This window comes from Drosophila mojavensis, unplaced genomic scaffold (genome assembly GCF_018153725.1).
Source record: "Drosophila mojavensis isolate 15081-1352.22 unplaced genomic scaffold, ASM1815372v1 contig_80, whole genome shotgun sequence".
NCBI classification, from domain to species: Eukaryota; Metazoa; Arthropoda; class Insecta; order Diptera; family Drosophilidae; genus Drosophila; species Drosophila mojavensis.
This window is the reverse complement of record NW_025318906.1, coordinates 3,570,332-3,585,937: the sequence shown is the minus strand read 5'-3', so window position 1 is coordinate 3,585,937 and position 15,606 is coordinate 3,570,332. Positions and strand designations below refer to the sequence as shown.

Below are 15,606 nucleotides of genomic sequence, written 5' to 3'. Positions count from 1 at the left end.
AGAGGCACGTATGTAGGTTAACATCGATTAAATTTTAGTTGCACGCATATATTTGACAGTTTGAGTGTTAATTCATGTAGTTCTTATATTTGATTATAATTTTACCCTCTATGCCTATTTTATGGGGCCTGTTTTTTGGGTATTTTCATCACTTCCGCAATCAGTTTCATTAACGATGTGACCGTCTGCATTTCATATTTGTCTTTTTATCGGCTGTGGTGCTCCCTGCGCAGCTGATTATTTCATTCTCATGTCGTTCCCTTTGAATGTCATTTGTTCCCCCATTGTTTGTTTATATTTGCATTGCGTGGGCGTGTGTGCATCGCTGCTCTACAGAATTAAAACGCAATGAGTGATATTAAAATTTTACAATTTGCTCCTTTTGAGTCGTTTGTATCGCCGACATTTTGGCATAAATTAGCAGAACTAAAACTCGACTATGACCGTTTGTCCGATACAAAACGTTCAATTTTCGGATACTACACAAATCGCAAGGCGTCCGGTTGTCTGCTCGAGGTCGACTACAGCGCATATAATAGGTAAACTGCGTGGCCAGCTGACTGATAAGAGGACACAATTAACTGTTAATTACTTCACAGTGAAGCGCAGACACCAAAATTCAGCCATTTAGCCCATGGAAATATTTACAATAAAAATACAATTGAGGAGTTCAAATCCCTGGATAAGACAGCGCTGCTGGTAGATGAGGGCAAACAACTGTTGGATGATATGCGCAGTGGCCGAGCCTTGAGCGACGCCAGTTTATTGACGCGCTTCTTTGTTCTGTCTTTCGCGGATCTGAAATGCCATAGCTATTACTATTGGTTCGCCTTTCCCTGCCCCCTGACACCCGCACTGGAATTGCTTAGCCCAGCTACAAAGCTGAAAGAAATTCCCAATAATCGAAACTATGTGGAAGCTATTTCCGTGTTGCCTGCGCATGCGCAGAACTTTTTTATCTTGCATGTGAACGAACAGGCGAAAGTGTGGGAGACGCTCAGCTTGACTGCTGCTTTAAGTGATTTCGATGAGCAGCGAGCGCAGTATTATATTTACTGTTTCGCCGATCCCAGCGAATATGAGAATCCTGCCTGGCTGATGCGCAACTATGTGGCATTGCTGTTCCAGAAATGGTAAATAATAAATGAATGTGTTCAACAGGTGCGCTCGAAGCAAGCTGTTTTGCTATTGGCTGAAGAGAAAGCAGAGAGAGAGGGAAAGAGCGTGAGTGGAATGAGCTTAAGTTACTCAAACTCAACTCTCTTTCTCTTTCTTTCCTTTTCACTTTTGTTTGGCAATGCGCTCAAACTTTAGCCACAGCTGTGTTAGATATGTGCTCATCAAACAAATTGTACTCGATATCGATAATACATTGAAGAGAGCGAAAGCGAGTGAATTCGATTTTCACAACACTGATTTAACTCAAATACACTTTTTTTACTCATTTCAGTCCCACTCTTATTGGCAAATCGCTCAAGTTCTTGGGTCTGCGCTATGATCAGCAAATGCATTTGGACAACAGCTTGATTTGGGAGGTACGTCAGGCGGAGGCATGGAACTATGAACAGGTGCAATTTGTTGGCTGGGAAGCGAATCGCAATGGCAAAATGGGACCACGCATGGCCAATATGCGGGATAGCATGGATCCAGCCAAGTTAGTAATCGCCCTACATATATACCATATGACTATAATATCATATGCTTTGCAGATTGGCTGAGAATTCGGTTAACTTGAATTTGAAACTTATGAAATGGCGTCTGGTTCCCGACTTAGATTTGGATATACTTGCAAAGACCAAGTGTTTGCTGTTTGGAGCTGGCACATTGGGCTGTGCTGTGGCTCGCAATTTGCTGGTTAGGCTGGATAGCACTTACTATATACATGTGTATATATATTAATGATCTTTTCTTTTAGTCCTGGGGCTTCAAGCACATAACGCTAATGGACAATGGCAAAGTAGGCTATTCGAATCCTGTGCGTCAAAGTCTTTATACCCACTCGGATGCTGTGGCTGGAAATTGCATGAAGGCAACCACAGCTGCCGCTCGTCTGCTTGAGATTAATCCGAGCGCTGTCACCAAGGGTTATATTTTGGAAATACCCATGCCGGGCCATACAGTGGGCGAGGCATTACGCCCACAAACCGAGCAGCATTTACAGCGCATCGAGGAGGAGGTGCGGGCGCATGATGTCATCTTTCTGCTAACCGATTCACGTGAGAGCCGTTGGCTGCCCACGCTGCTGGGTGCAGCAAATCAAAAGGTTAAATATGGTAGTTGAATATATTAGATAATGGGCGAGTAGTCTGTAGAATGGTTGTATTAGTATGTAGAATATATATATAGAGAATTCCTACATATGGATTACCTAAAATTTAAGATCATTTCTATTGTATAATGACCCAGTCAAATATGAGCTTTTATTAATATGTATGTATATTTTGTATGCTCTACAGATTGTCATGAATGCAGCTCTTGGCTTTGACAGCTATCTAGTCATGCGGCATGGCAGCACGCGAGAGCTCACAGGCGATTGTATCAAGGATGTCGAAGGACTTAAATGCATAACTGGACAACAGTTGGGTTGTTACTTTTGCAATGATGTCACAGCGCCAGGAAATGTGAGTAAAACTACAAAATTTAACAAAAACTCAGACTTTATTAATAAATATATACAAGCTAATAGTATATACAGTTTAAGTAGTATATTGAATAAGGCTGTATATGGTATATAATTATATATGGCATATAGTAGTATATTAGCATTTTATATATTGTACATTATCATAAATTATTTAGTATATACATACTGAGGCATACCACAGATTATATATCAGGACACTACAAATAGTAGTATATATATTGTACATAGTATATTACAAATAGTAGTATATACAATATAGTAGTATATGCCATATATATAGCATTCTATTCCATATACTAAAATATTTTATATAGTAAATAGTAGCAGAGCCTACTTTTACTTTAAGCAAATCTTAAAATATACTAAGCGCACTCGTAATCATGTCTCGAGTATTTCTCAAATCCTGCGCACGTCGTGTCGCCCGTTTGTACGTGATCGACGCCTGTGATTTGAATGACCAAGCCATTGATTGCAGTCACCTTGAAGCCCACGAGGTTCATCATGGCATTCGGTGTGCGCCAGGCGTAGCTAAAGAAATTGAACCCATCCACGGCGGTCAATACCTCGCGTTCCGTGAAAGCCAAGGCCAATTTAAATTGCTGATTGAAGACGAAGGGAAAGCCCCCATGCCGCTCCTCGATTCCAAACCTGCAAAAGAGAAGTGATTAATATATTTGTATTAGAATATTTAGCTAGCTTTAGGTGAGATTCTTATTCCAAATGGCTTTCGTTTAAAGGTGTTTTTTAATAAGGGTAGCTTTAAGCAAAGTCTTAATACTCTTTTAGCGAAAGTTTCACATTTTCAGTGTTGGACAATCAACTCAATATACTAGCACTAAACTTCACACAAAGATGAGCTTTAAGCGTGCTCTTATTGAGTGTGTGCTCTAATTAAAACCATTATTCAAATGGATTTAGGCTTAGCTGCTAGCTTAAGCAGTGTTGCATAACGAACTTACTCAAAATTCTTGTTCATGGTGTTGCGAATCACAGCCTTCTCGTCGAATCGCACGCTAAAGTGCAGTTCCTCGCGCTTCGTGTCGGAGTCCGTAAACTTGATAATAAATTGGCCACGTTTATTCGCGAAGCAGCGCGCTGTGATGACAATAACATGGCCGGGGCTAAAGAGTATCGGCTGGTCGTTGCTGAAGGCCTTGAAGTAGTCCGAGGCGTGTATGGCCGGCCAGGGATTGGGGAAGACGGTGCGATGATCTACCTGTTTGATCACCTGTATTTGATCGCGTATCTCGACCGCACGAATCGAGCTCAGAGGCAAACGATATCGAAATGTGCAGAACTCGCGGCTATTGATCGAAATGTGAAAGCACTCGTCAGCGGCCAGAATATAGACCATAAAGAACTCCCCGCTGACTATAGGATTGGGCAGATTGATATTGTCATCGACATGGGACTCCTCCTCGCCCCAGACGCCGTGCATGCGGGAATTGCGCACGATCATATCATTGCGAAAATAGCAGGAGAACCGCAGCCCAATGTCCGCATCGGGATTCACCGATGACTTGGCCGTGCAGAGATTGATATGGAATCTGGAATGTAGAATAGATGCCATTTAAATATGGTTGATTATACAATGGGAGGGCTAAACTGTGTTTAGTCATGTCATCAATGGCGATAACAACGTTTGACTCATATTGAAGGCAGGGCTCTAGATATTTTTTGTGTAATTTACCTGGCTGCTCCATCGATTGTTTTGGCCACGATTTCCAGCACATGGCCGAATTCCAGCGGATGCGATAAATTCCCCGAATATTCTGTTAACATATTTAATAGACTATATTAATAATTTGATTAGGAAATTCAATTTTCCTTTTTTTTCGGATTTTATATTTCGTGTTAAGGGTTTATCGTCGGGCAGAGCGAATCGACATTATCTCTGGCAGCGTTCAATGCCTACAATATTTCTTTAACAACTTCTCTGAGCATTCATTAGAATTTTTATGTACATACAAATAATTTTTATCTAATCAGCAGGCAGCTCACTCGAGCGCTCTTTTTTCATCATTTTTGTTGCTTCTGCTTTTGGCCTGCCCATATTTCCACTCCTCTTGACGTTATTTACTCTTTTTTTTACTTTACTTTATTTTTGTATTGTTTGTTTTTGGCTTTCGCACGCTCAGCTGTGCTGTGTGTCTGCCTTACCTATGGTTGGCGGCGTCATTTTTGTTAGTGTAAAGCTCGCCTTGGAATGTAAAGCTCTCAGCACAGCGTACAAAGTTGAACTGCATGAAAAAACTGTAAACATGCAGCAGTTGCTGCTGCGTTAATTGGATATAAGAGTAGCTCATGTAATGTATGTAAAATCGTATTACAAGCAGTCCACTGTTAAGTAACAGTAGTTGAACAGCTGTTCTGCAAGCTGCATACAGAGCTTAGGCGCATATCTTATAAGCAAACTTGCCAATTGGAAAATGCCAGCTCTAATAAGCTGTTAAGTTGGCTGCACAAAATGTAAACAGAATATTGAGAAGAGAGTTGTCAAGAGAGCTGCCATTTTTGCCAGAGTACAAAGAGCTAGAATGGAATTCAAATAAAACTGAATCACGATTCTGACATATAATTAGAATTTTCACATTCCTGCATTCAAATTTAAATAAGAATAAGCTATGATTTCGCTTTCTCTCTCCCTCTATCATGTTAACCTTAAACTTTACGTCTCTGTTATTTACAGTCGCTCAAGGATCGCACACTAGATCAACAGTGCACTGTTACGCGACCCGGCGTCTCTAACATAGCCGCTAGTTATGCAGTGGAGCTGTTGGTCGCCCTGCTGCAGCATCCGCTGAGGGAGCTGGCGCCCGCCTACTATGCAAACAGTCGCCAGCAGACGACGGAGGTGCAACAGCCGGAGGGGCTGTTAGGCATCTTGCCCCATTCCATACGCGGCATGCTGTGCAACTTTGAGAACATTTTGCCAGCCACGCAGAAGTTTGCGCAGTGCATTGCCTGCTCGGAGGTGAGAAGTCTCTATAAATATATCGAGCGATATGTCTATATAATAAACATATATTTATATATCTTTAGCGTGTTTTGGCCGCCTATCGCAGCGAGGGTCACGAATTTCTGTTCAAAACATTCGAAACGGCCAAGTACCTGGAGGATCTAACTGGTATTTCCGACTTCAAGCGACTTAACAGTGAGGTATGTGCACAAAGTTTATTATTGGATTAATCTAAATTTAATCTGTCTGTCTAATTTATAATTCCAGATAATTGACTTCGATGATAATGAGTTTGATATGTCCGACAATGATGATGATGATGATAATTAGTCTATTTTTTATTATTATTATCATGATGAACTATATGCATTTTCTATTATATTTAAGCTTAAAGTCATTTATTTAGCACCAAATTTTATAATTTATGTATGTGTGTTTTATAAGTATTCAAATCTCTGTATGTCGTTACAAATATATGTCATTTTAATGCAATGCAATCTGAGCTTGTTTACATTTTCCATTATAATATATAATCCGTAATATATAATTAAGAATTGTCATATAGTAATTCAATACTTATTAACAGACCATTTACTATTTGTTTTGTTATGTGTATGTTAGTAGGTTATGAGCAGGTCTTCATTGTCCTGCTATAATGTTAACGAATGTTATTAACAGCTCTCATACAGAACTTGTCCATGCTCAGTATAAGAGTTGCATAGAGAGCTCAAAGTTTGTCTTAGTGTGGATAAACACTAAACAGTTGTACTTATGTATTCATACTTATGTATTATCCGAATATGTATGTACATACATAAATACACTTGTATCACACCGAATTGATTTCCTGTTGTACATACATTACATATTCCGATAAGAATATTATTTATGACATTTTCATATGATTGTGAATCAGTGGAATCTCACAAATATTCGGTCTTGTTATTGTTTTTTGTTTACTTTTGACCTGGAAATGACGACAATTTTTGTTTTGCCCAATGTTTGTTTCTATTTGCTATTTTAGTTCTTAAATATTTACATGTAAAATATTTTGTTTTGCTTCTTGGGTTTTTTGTTTTTTTCTTTCTGAATATTGATAAGCCTATTAAGCTATCAAGAATCAGAACCATGAATCAAAAGTCAAGTTCATTAAACTCCTACAGGTAAGAGTTTGAAAAAGAAAGCGGGTCAACATACGGGTTCATGCTAAATGGCAAATGCTGTTCTTAAGGTTAAATGACTTAAAAATAGATTACGGGAAATTTAATTTTGGAAATCAGCAGGATCTGCTTCCTTAAGCCCAAGCACGTGTACAGCAATTTTACCGTTACCTGATTTTTAGCTCGCATTAATGAAATGTACAAAAATGACAATAACAAATCACTTGACACACATAATGTTGGTCTCAAACGGCATTTGACCCTAGGCAAAATCCAACAACAACAGCAACGGTTAATCACTTAAGGTTTGGCTACCCACTGAGCCGATGATAACTGCTTTCTTCTGCAAATATCGAAAAACAACAATAACAGCAGCAGCAGCCAGTCTACATAATTAATAGCTGTTAAAGGCGAACGCTGCAACAACAATGGCTCAACGTAACACAAACAAAGCCGAAGCTGACAGCAGAAACAACCACAATAACTCCGCGACTCAGCGTGACAAAAAAAACGTAGACAAATACGAAGAAAGAGCAGCAAGAAATATGCAAATAACAAAAACAACAGCAGCAAGCAGCAGCAATGGCTGCCATAGCCGGCGGCGGTGACAGCGACAGCGACGGCGGCGTCAACGATGCCTCGAAAAGCGCTCAAAATGCCAATCGAGTCCAAAGCATTTCACTCAAATTGCGTTTTGAGTGAAACGAAGTGACGTTTTGGTATGGGCCAACGGATTCACATAAATTGGTGAAAGATATCCAAAATGCGCACAGAAAACAGCCGAACGCGCATACAACTGGCCAGAGTTTGAAGACAGTGTTGCAGTGCAGTGCATAATACTACTAAAATTATATTTTTAACTACGTTTGGCAGTAAAAGTTTTAACAAAAAGGAAAACAATATGGTAAGCGCGAACTTTTACATACAATTTAAATTAAAATCCTTTTAAAGTTATAAAAATACCTTTGGTTAATTATGAACTGCATCAATTTTATGGAGTATTCACCGTTAGTTTTCACTAATTGCAGTTTCCTTTGTTGCTCTTTCTCGTAACTCGTTGCGAAAGTTGTTTTGCATTTGAAAAAAAAACGTTGCAAAATCTCTTGTGTTTTTTCTTCAAATCTTTCAAAATTGGCTAATGGCCATAGCTATAGCCGTGGTAGCATTTAATTACCATTCATATACATATGCATAAAGAAATCTATCAATTTGAGCTTTACTATACGCAATGGAGGCACGTCGCAATATCAAGTGTTTTTAATAGGCTCATTAAAATGCTTAAGCGGGACTCGTGGCTTACATACAGAGTGCGTATGGCCTATAGAATGGTTTAAAATTTTTGAAATTCATAAATATTTGTAATAGACTTAAATACTTATTTAACACAATTTGAATATTTTGGATTATTATTTTCACTTTGAGCTTAACTTTAACAGATATATATTTTGTGAGGTTAGGTATACAATTTCTGATAGTCGTTCACATAGTAAAGACAGCCTATTCATCTACCTTACAAGATATATGGCTCTCTCAATTAAGTAAGCCCTCGAGTGCTATTTTCGTATTTCTAGAGGCAATATTTCCTATTTTTGTAAACCTAAACCTGACGTGTTTTGTATTTAGTAACGTTATCTATGAATAGACACGTTTAATATACTTTGTTTTCATATAAAGTCAGATTATGTAAGATGTTTTCCAATCTGCTAAAAGGTAGAGCCATGTAGCTATATATAGTCATATATGGTTATTTCTATATCTGTAGCAGTTACCATATAGCTCTTCATTCATAAGCCTTTCCCAATCTAAAATTTTTTAGCTAAGGAAAAAAAAACAATATGTTATAAAAAAATGGGGCTTGACTCTTAAGCCGAGGAAATCCATAGAAAAAGATTCTAGAAATGACGCAGATAGAAATATCAACTGATAGACTAAGTCAGTGGCTACAGTGAATACCCGCAATATTTATAACAATGTATGCATATATGAATGTATATATAGACAGTACATGATCAGATGGCATGCGTCAGTCGAAACAACAAGAGTTTGAAGACATTTTTTGGCTTATCAGTGAAGCTGAATTGGGAGAATACCAAATCTCTTGAAATTTGTGTGTCAAAAATTGTGAATTGTTGTTGTTGTTGTTCAGGTTTCGGAGGAGGCGGAGGCTGCCGCCCATGCCAGATGTTGAGCTCCTGGCAACATATATTATAAACATGGTCATAGCTCAGAGATCGCTCATTTTAGAGATAAGAGTCAGGGGTGAGAGCTTACGTATATATTCTTTATAAGAAAATATTCGGTTTATTGACTGACAGACGCATTCGCAATCAGTCGGTTGAGCCTAGTGGTACGAGAGCAGCTACATTGCAATATATTCCCATATATATATATATATAGAACTAAAATAAAGACAGAGCTGATTCTAAGCATAGTTCAATAGCGCTATTGATAACTCTATCACGAACACTCAATTCATTTAAATCAATCAAGAAGTAAGTTTACAGCGATTAAAATACTATAAATCAGAAATTTTTCCATTGATCGTAGGCAGTCTATTTGGTATATATGTATGTATATGTATATATGGCAATTATATTAACAGAAAATTCGTACATCTCTGAATCTCAGGTGAATCAAAGCAAGTGTAAAATGGCTTTGTCCAAGATCGATGGGGAGATCGATAATATCGATCAGGAGAAATATTTGCGCCAGGCGACGCATTACTATTGCGCGCTGGAGAAACCGTTAAAGTTTGGACCCGCCGTGGACAGTTTGCCGGATCTGATATCGGCATTGCATCGTGAATTCGATGCGAACTATGTGAACATTGAGATGGTGAATCATCTGATGCTCGCCTACAAATCGAATCCCAAGGAATGGCGTAAATATGCCAAATTCGATCGTTACACGTATACGAGAAATCTGGTCGATGCCGGCAATGGGAAGTTCAATCTGTTGATACTCTGCTGGGGTGAGGGTCACAGCTCATCGGTGCACGATCACGCGGACTCGCATTGCTTCATGAAGATGCTGAAGGGTGAGCTGCGAGAGAAACGCTATCGGTATCCGAACCGGGGCGGCGATGAGGAGCAGCAGCAGCAGCAGCAGCAACAGGATCATCAACACATCAACGATCACGAGCTGGTGGAGATCGGCGATAAGCCCATACCAGTCAATGATGTGGCCTACATAAATGGTGAGTGCCTCATGCGCTGCCCTAAGCAAGTCTTTCCTTAACGGTTTTCCTTTTAACCCACTTCAGATAACTTGGGGCTGCATCGCGTGGAGAATCCCAGCCATACGGACACCTCGGTCTCGCTGCATCTCTACTGCCCGCCCTTCGATATGTGCAACATCTTCCAGAGCAATGGCAAGAAGATACCAGCCAAGGTTACGTTCTGGAGTAAATACGGCGTACGCAACAAAGCCAATGAGCAATAGACTACAAACACACATAGATATATATATACTCATATATATTTAAGTCTCCTATTATTAGTTGTTAAGCTCTTAGCTATACCAAAAATGTTAAATTAAGTTACATTAACTGAATAACAAAAATACTTTAAACTAGAAAACAAGTCTTATCTATGGCGCCTTGAACCCCCCCAAAGCTTATCATATTCCACGTACATATACATACATAGTTTCGAATTTAGCACGAGTTAGCGGTTTTGTTTTTCCTTATATGATTCAATTTAATTCATATGGACACATACACAAATACCGGAAAATAGATAGAAATAAAAGAACTCGAATTGGTTTCCTAGCTTCGATTCGAAGGATCATTCGCTGATCACTGATCGTGTGTAGCCCCTGCAAAGCATCAATTCGTGCTGCCAGCAGGACCTCATTGATTGATAATGTGCTATGATATGATATGATATGATCATCGACAATTGATCATTGATGGTTTCCTATGCTGTTAAGCATCCGCACTCTTTTGATCACGCAAATGCGATCTCTTCGGCACACCCCTATCGAGTGTCTTCTGTATGTTCTTCATCAGACCGGGCAGCAGATTGATGTGCTTGTCCACACAGTTGCCGGTGCACACCTCGAACAAGTGTCTGGATCGCGACATATCGTGTTCGTTGGGATTGCTGGGCAGCTTCGAACGGGCATCGCTATTGCATTCCTAGGGGAATTATTAAAGGATTTGTATACAGATACTATATAGTGCAGAGTATATTGATAAAGATAAAAAAGAGTCTTTCATAAATAATTCAATGTAGATATATCTCTAGATACTTCTCTATTATACTATATTAAACTGAGCTATTTGCCTAAAGATGGTATTTTTATTAAACCTTCATTTGGCTGGTACGAACTGTACCTTTTTAAATGAAGGTCCTCATAAGTTTCACATAATGTAGTTTTGGCTATACTTAATTTTACTTATATTATAATAGATATAAGGTACAGCTGACAAATTAATCTATAAGCTTAGACTATACAATATCTATTCCTGTTCAGCTCCCTTCCACCGACACAGCTTGACAATAAAATTTTCATATATCTAAATATAGTAGCTATATTTGCTAACTAGATCCTTAGGTTATCTTGAATCTGTGCCCAATAGGGGAACAGTTTATTCCTCTTGCCTTGAAAAAGCCTTAAAAATAATAGATCATTGATATAAATACGATCTCTCTTAAAACTAAAGCCTTTCCTAGCTGTACTTTTAGCTGTTTCCCCTGCCTGGCATTAAAATGTCTCTATGAATAGTCTAAAATTGAAAGACTGATCTCTTCTATCTGTAGTATATTACTAAGCAACACAGATAGATCTCTTTTATAGCTCCATCCTTCGATCTCCTTGAAGCTGTTCAGCTATTCACCTGTGCCGTTCAATTCTCTCACCTTGACACAGCCCTGCAAATGGCTTTGGAACTGTCCCAGCTCGCTCTGCAAATAGTCCTGGGCATCCATTAGGGGCGAGGCGCACTTCTCAATGCAACGTTGCACGCTGTCCAAGGTGCCGCGTTCATCGTCGCAGCAGGTGGCGGCGCACCGATGCATTATGGACTAGGAAATTCGATCCTTAGAATATATATCTATACTGATATATTCGCTTGGGGCTCACCTGCATGCGCCGCAGATGGGAGCGATACATGTCCTCGATCATGTCGCTAATGGCGCCCTCCAGGCGTCGCTTCTGTTGATCCACCATTTTTTTTTATTTTTAGGTTTATTTAAAGAATTTTGAAAACAAAACTACGTAAAATTGGCATATATACATAAATGTATAAGTATATGGATATATGTATATATATTTTCTTAGATTTATTTGTTTGAGTCTATGTATTATATAAATTGTTTTCAGTGCTGTGAATAATAGCAAAGCAAACGTTGTTTGGGGTTCAAGTGTTTACAGTATAATGATATATGTATGTACATATATTTATCAATTGCTCAAGAGATCTTTAGGGATCGGATAAAGAAGATAAAAGGGAGAGAGAGAGAAGGAAAGAGACTCTCTCTGAGAGCTAAATGACATGCATCAATGTCCAGTTTAGGATCATGTTAATTAACTTTGATATAAGTATGTCCAAACTTTTATACTCCCTCTCTCTCTCTTTCTTTCTTACATATAGAACGCTCTAGCTCCTCTTCCTGACTGCCAGTTTTTCGGCTCCAGCTTTTATTTTCTGCTGGATTTTTTATTTAAAAATATAAAAGATGTTTTCTGTTCAGTTTAGGCGCCATAAACCTGGCTTTAATTAGCGTGCTTAAAAGGGTTTTATGTTCTTCTTTTAGTTAACAATACATTTCAGAAAAGGGAGCTCAACAATTAAATGCAGCATATATGCACTATAGCATAATCATACACCACATATATGCTATAGCACATATATGCACAGGACTTAGACTTAGACTTGCGGTATGGCGTCGGGTCCCTTGGCTAGAACCGATTTCATTGTCTTCATTAGATTGGGTATGAGGCCAACGTGCTTGTCGACACATTGTATGGCGCATCTTTCGAACTGATCCGTAAACTTGGCTATCTGATCCTCGTTTGGATTGGGTGGCATTTTCACTTTAACATCATCGTTGCATTGCTAGAAATGAAACTTGTTGCAATTATCTCTCCCGCGCTCGTTCTTTCGTTTTATGTATTGTATATAGCTCACCATGACGCAACGTTGAAGTCGTCCCTGAAATTCGCCCAACTCGTGCTGCACGTAGTTTTGCGCCCTTGTCATGGGCGCCGAGCAACGGTCGACGCAGCGCTGCACGCTGTCCACGCTTGAGGTCCCGTCTTGGCAACACTTTGCCGCACACAGATGCATGTCCGTCTGTTAGAAAGAACAGGAAAACATCGATGAGTACATTTCCAATTGGATTCGTATTGGAGTAAGTACCTGCATTTTGCGTAAATGCGACTTGTCCATGTCATCGATGAGCTCGGTCACGGCTGACTCTACACGTTGGCGCTGTTGTTGTATCATTATTATTAATTATGGATTAAAGTCTGCAACTGCAACTGCTGATTTCGTAATATATGAAGTGTATAAAATAGTAATATGCTGCCCGGCTAGACAGCGTGTTTTGTAATTCGTAACGATAATAGTCTTCTTATCGATAAAATTAATTGGGATGTCAGCTGTTTTGGCTGCGAGTGGCGGCGGGTCGATGACTTGGATTTGTATTCTATCGCCTTAGTTGCAGCATTACCTGTGTAGTAATTCTTATTATTTTTCTAATTTATAAATAAAAAGAATGTCGCTGCTGCGTAAACTAGGCACCTACACGCTGCAAGCGAATGTCTGCAATTGGAGCCGCCAGCTATCCGCCACACAGCGTTTGTTCAGCACTGAAGGAACGACGACGAGCGATAAAAATGTGAGCGAGACACAGCCGGAAGAAAATACGGCCAAGGGAGGATTCGCGCGTGCCTTTGAGAGATATACGGCGCCAGTGGAGCCGGAGCCCGAGCCCGTGGACAATCAGAGTTTTGCCTCACTGCTGCGCAACTCCAAGTTCATTGATGTAGGTAGCATATGGATATTCCAGTCGATGTTTATGTAATCTCGTTAATTCTTGTAGCTTGGCGATCCGGAGGGCAAAATTGTCAGTGGTAAAATCTTTCACGTTGTCGGCGATGACTTGTATATAGATTTTGGCTGGAAGTTTCATTGTGTGTGCACGCGACCCGCGAGGAATGGCAGGTGAGAGCAAATACTAATTTATATGCATATATATATCAAATAAGTATTTTATTTATGCTTAAATCGTTATAAAATTCTGTTTGTCTAGCGACTATGTGCGCGGCGCACGCGTTCGTCTGCGCGTCAAGGATCTGGAGCTATCCACTCGATTCCTCGGCTCCAGCAAGGATATAACTATACTCGAGGCTGATTGCCAGCTGCTGGGACTGATCGCCACGCCCACGCGTCAATCGAACCCACGAGTGGAATTCAACGCACCACGAATCGAGACGTTGCTCTAAAGATCTACACAAAATATCTATTCACTGCATTAAACTAGTAAAAGAATCAAAAGTTTTTCTTGAAGCAGCTTTGTCACATCGTAAATTGGAAGACTTCGTAGTGATGATTCAGTTCCTTGACTGCGTGCAGTTGGAATTTACTGGTCAGTGCGCCATTCTCGGATTGCTCGAGGAAGAAGATGCGCTTGACGCGACTGTGCACCAGCGCCATGGAGCACATCAGGCAGGGCTCACGCAGCAAGTAGACATCGTAGCCGGTGCACAAGTAAGGACCGTATTTGCATAGATTATCAGCATGGATATCCTCAACAACTGCCTCTGACTGCTGCTGCTGCTCCTCTCTCCTGGGCAGCTCAGCGCCTAGGCTTAAATCCTGACAAGCTGCGTCTTGCTTTAGATAGTCGTAAAAGATTTGTGGCAAGCCACTCAAGGTGCTCTTTGTATGCGGTTCGTCTTTGACGAATTCCACATCCGATTGCCAGGCGCCGCCACGTTGACTGCGCGCTACATGATCCACCAGCCACATTACGCAATGCTGATGACTGCTGCCGTCGCCTGCAGCTGCGAAAGAAATCGCTGAGGATCAAGCTATCAGTGACTTGGGTTCACTTCCTCACCTGCTATGGCCACAATGCTCGGCCTTCGTGGGTCTACGCAAATGCCCACGTTTTGTCCCTTGCTCACATCCTTCGATAGCTTCCATAGCAGCTCGGCCATTCGCTTGTGGTATGCTCTTTGACTGTCTGTAAAATTACTGCCATTCTGCAAGGATTCGGCATATTTATCCGGGTGAAATTTGCATGGCCAATATTTGCTCATTTTTTCGTATTGCACACGCAGCTTGGCCGAACTGGCAGGCACCTCAATTACATTCACATTGCGGCAGAGGGCCTTTAAAACATTATCGGAGATCTGATGTAGCTTCAAGTGCTGCTCCAGTGTCTCTTTAATATCATCTGATGGACATATTAACACATTTCTGTCATGAACGCGCTTCAAGTGCTGGAAATGTGGCAGCTTCAGGGCGAGCTCTTTGATGACTGCTTGCAGCTGTTGTTTACTCTCCAATTGACAGCTGTGCACCTGCATCAGCTCTATGTCCTTTTTGTAGTCATCGGAGAGTATTGCTTTTATGCCAAAATTGTCAATTTTGATCTTTTTCGTAGCTGGCGGGCATAAATTGTCCTTAATTTCATTGTTGTCCATTGCTTACAAATTATCGAGTAGTTGAAAGCGCATGGTATCGATACTGTACATGACATGGTCACCCAACTATCGAGTATATACAAGCATTTGGTTTCGATATTATGCACAGCATAGTAAAATATGTACGATAGCTATCTGAAAATTCGATCGAACAGATAGCTGCCCGCCAACAGTCAAATAAAATT

The 15,606-nt window shown here is 40.2% G+C and overlaps 7 protein-coding genes across 11 annotated transcripts; 3 read left to right on the top strand and 4 right to left on the bottom strand.

Moving 5' to 3' along the window:
• Positions 1-66: 66 nt before the first annotated feature.
• LOC6578598 (ubiquitin-like modifier-activating enzyme ATG7) lies at positions 67-6,100 on the top strand. Its single transcript, XM_002004471.4, has 9 exons — positions 67-539; positions 600-1,133; positions 1,451-1,654; positions 1,710-1,854; positions 1,916-2,263; positions 2,457-2,621; positions 5,334-5,618; positions 5,687-5,803; positions 5,871-6,100. Exons 1-9 carry the CDS (start codon positions 349-351, stop codon positions 5,931-5,933), a joined length of 2,052 nt encoding a protein of 683 aa, XP_002004507.1. The 5' UTR covers positions 67-348; the 3' UTR covers positions 5,934-6,100.
• On the bottom strand, positions 2,640-4,931 carry LOC6578599 (32 kDa beta-galactoside-binding lectin). 2 transcript variants are annotated; one of them, XM_044010859.1, is made up of 4 exons: positions 4,805-4,931; positions 4,335-4,416; positions 3,604-4,191; positions 2,640-3,292 (listed from the first exon to the last, which is right to left on the bottom strand). In XM_044010859.1, exons 1-4 carry the CDS (start codon positions 4,905-4,907, stop codon positions 3,007-3,009), a joined length of 1,059 nt encoding a protein of 352 aa, XP_043866794.1. In that variant the 5' UTR covers positions 4,908-4,931; the 3' UTR covers positions 2,640-3,006. The 2 variants fall into 2 exon arrangements, with proteins under 2 accessions (XP_043866794.1, XP_002004508.1); XM_002004472.4 differs by lacking the exon at positions 4,805-4,931 and having other exon boundaries at positions 4,335-4,577.
• A 1,441-nt stretch (positions 6,101-7,541) lies between the features above and the next one.
• LOC6578597 (cysteine dioxygenase type 1) lies at positions 7,542-10,326 on the top strand. Of its 2 annotated transcripts, none has more exons than XM_032729873.2 (3): positions 7,542-7,667; positions 9,392-9,959; positions 10,026-10,326. In XM_032729873.2, exons 1-3 carry the CDS (start codon positions 7,665-7,667, stop codon positions 10,202-10,204), a joined length of 750 nt encoding a protein of 249 aa, XP_032585764.1. In that variant the 5' UTR covers positions 7,542-7,664; the 3' UTR covers positions 10,205-10,326. The 2 variants fall into 2 exon arrangements, with proteins under 2 accessions (XP_032585764.1, XP_002004506.1); XM_002004470.4 differs by lacking the exon at positions 7,542-7,667 and adding an exon at positions 9,080-9,255 and having other exon boundaries at positions 10,026-10,325.
• A 118-nt stretch (positions 10,327-10,444) lies between these two features.
• LOC6578596 (protein FAM136A) lies at positions 10,445-12,007 on the bottom strand. Of its 2 annotated transcripts, none has more exons than XM_002004469.4 (3): positions 11,849-12,007; positions 11,626-11,790; positions 10,445-10,901 (listed from the first exon to the last, which is right to left on the bottom strand). In XM_002004469.4, exons 1-3 carry the CDS (start codon positions 11,933-11,935, stop codon positions 10,689-10,691), a joined length of 465 nt encoding a protein of 154 aa, XP_002004505.1. In that variant the 5' UTR covers positions 11,936-12,007; the 3' UTR covers positions 10,445-10,688. The 2 variants fall into 2 exon arrangements, with proteins under 2 accessions (XP_002004505.1, XP_043866793.1); XM_044010858.1 differs by having other exon boundaries at positions 10,808-10,901; positions 11,604-11,790.
• An 83-nt stretch (positions 12,008-12,090) lies between these two features.
• Positions 12,091-13,340, bottom strand: LOC6578595 (protein FAM136A). Its single transcript, XM_002004468.4, has 3 exons — positions 13,128-13,340; positions 12,897-13,061; positions 12,091-12,824 (listed from the first exon to the last, which is right to left on the bottom strand). The coding sequence occupies exons 1-3, from the start codon at positions 13,212-13,214 to the stop codon at positions 12,636-12,638; spliced, it is 441 nt and encodes a 146-aa protein (XP_002004504.4). The 5' UTR covers positions 13,215-13,340; the 3' UTR covers positions 12,091-12,635.
• Positions 13,341-13,398: 58 nt separating this feature from the next.
• Positions 13,399-14,267, top strand: LOC6578594 (28S ribosomal protein S28, mitochondrial). Its single transcript, XM_002004467.4, has 3 exons — positions 13,399-13,755; positions 13,813-13,934; positions 14,023-14,267. The coding sequence occupies exons 1-3, from the start codon at positions 13,486-13,488 to the stop codon at positions 14,213-14,215; spliced, it is 585 nt and encodes a 194-aa protein (XP_002004503.1). The 5' UTR covers positions 13,399-13,485; the 3' UTR covers positions 14,216-14,267.
• LOC6578593 (probable inactive tRNA-specific adenosine deaminase-like protein 3) lies at positions 13,964-15,501 on the bottom strand. Of its 2 annotated transcripts, none has more exons than XM_002004466.4 (2): positions 14,833-15,501; positions 13,964-14,776 (listed from the first exon to the last, which is right to left on the bottom strand). In XM_002004466.4, exons 1-2 carry the CDS (start codon positions 15,419-15,421, stop codon positions 14,289-14,291), a joined length of 1,077 nt encoding a protein of 358 aa, XP_002004502.1. In that variant the 5' UTR covers positions 15,422-15,501; the 3' UTR covers positions 13,964-14,288. The 2 variants fall into 2 exon arrangements, with proteins under 2 accessions (XP_002004502.1, XP_015018732.1); XM_015163246.3 differs by having other exon boundaries at positions 13,964-14,770; positions 14,833-15,472.
• Positions 15,502-15,606: the final 105 nt, after the last annotated feature.

What these genes read in the sequence shown, in the direction of transcription:
- LOC6578593 (XM_002004466.4), bottom strand. Translation starts at nt 15,421, where the DNA reads ATGGACAACAATGAAATTAAGGACAATTTATGCCCGCCAGCTACGAAA. An exon ending in GAGCATTGTGGCCATAGCAG is followed by an intron (nt 14,777 to 14,832) that starts GTGAGGAAGTGA and finishes TTTCTTTCGCAG; the next exon opens with CTGCAGGCGACGGCAGCAGT.
- LOC6578599 (XM_044010859.1), bottom strand. Translation starts at nt 4,907, where the DNA reads ATGTTTACAGTTTTTTCATGCAGTTCAACTTTGTACGCTGTGCTGAGA. An exon ending in ACAATCGATGGAGCAGCCAG is followed by an intron (nt 4,192 to 4,334) that starts GTAAATTACACA and finishes TCTACATTCCAG; the next exon opens with ATTCCATATCAATCTCTGCA. An exon ending in ACCATGAACAAGAATTTTGA is followed by an intron (nt 3,293 to 3,603) that starts GTAAGTTCGTTA and finishes TCTCTTTTGCAG; the next exon opens with GTTTGGAATCGAGGAGCGGC.
- LOC6578596 (XM_002004469.4), bottom strand. Translation starts at nt 11,935, where the DNA reads ATGGTGGATCAACAGAAGCGACGCCTGGAGGGCGCCATTAGCGACATG. An exon ending in CCCATCTGCGGCGCATGCAG is followed by an intron (nt 11,791 to 11,848) that starts GTGAGCCCCAAG and finishes CGAATTTCCTAG; the next exon opens with TCCATAATGCATCGGTGCGC. An exon ending in ATTTGCAGGGCTGTGTCAAG is followed by an intron (nt 10,902 to 11,625) that starts GTGAGAGAATTG and finishes TAATTCCCCTAG; the next exon opens with GAATGCAATAGCGATGCCCG.
- LOC6578595 (XM_002004468.4), bottom strand. Translation starts at nt 13,214, where the DNA reads ATGATACAACAACAGCGCCAACGTGTAGAGTCAGCCGTGACCGAGCTC. An exon ending in CGCATTTACGCAAAATGCAG is followed by an intron (nt 13,062 to 13,127) that starts GTACTTACTCCA and finishes TCTTTCTAACAG; the next exon opens with ACGGACATGCATCTGTGTGC. An exon ending in GACTTCAACGTTGCGTCATG is followed by an intron (nt 12,825 to 12,896) that starts GTGAGCTATATA and finishes TTTCATTTCTAG; the next exon opens with CAATGCAACGATGATGTTAA.
- LOC6578594 (XM_002004467.4), top strand. Translation starts at nt 13,486, where the DNA reads ATGTCGCTGCTGCGTAAACTAGGCACCTACACGCTGCAAGCGAATGTC. An exon ending in GCAACTCCAAGTTCATTGAT is followed by an intron (nt 13,756 to 13,812) that starts GTAGGTAGCATA and finishes TAATTCTTGTAG; the next exon opens with CTTGGCGATCCGGAGGGCAA. An exon ending in CGACCCGCGAGGAATGGCAG is followed by an intron (nt 13,935 to 14,022) that starts GTGAGAGCAAAT and finishes CTGTTTGTCTAG; the next exon opens with CGACTATGTGCGCGGCGCAC.
- LOC6578597 (XM_032729873.2), top strand. An exon ending in TGATGTGGCCTACATAAATG is followed by an intron (nt 9,960 to 10,025) that starts GTGAGTGCCTCA and finishes AACCCACTTCAG; the next exon opens with ATAACTTGGGGCTGCATCGC.
- LOC6578598 (XM_002004471.4), top strand. Translation starts at nt 349, where the DNA reads ATGAGTGATATTAAAATTTTACAATTTGCTCCTTTTGAGTCGTTTGTA. An exon ending in GACTACAGCGCATATAATAG is followed by an intron (nt 540 to 599) that starts GTAAACTGCGTG and finishes ATTACTTCACAG; the next exon opens with TGAAGCGCAGACACCAAAAT. An exon ending in GCATTGCTGTTCCAGAAATG is followed by an intron (nt 1,134 to 1,450) that starts GTAAATAATAAA and finishes TACTCATTTCAG; the next exon opens with TCCCACTCTTATTGGCAAAT.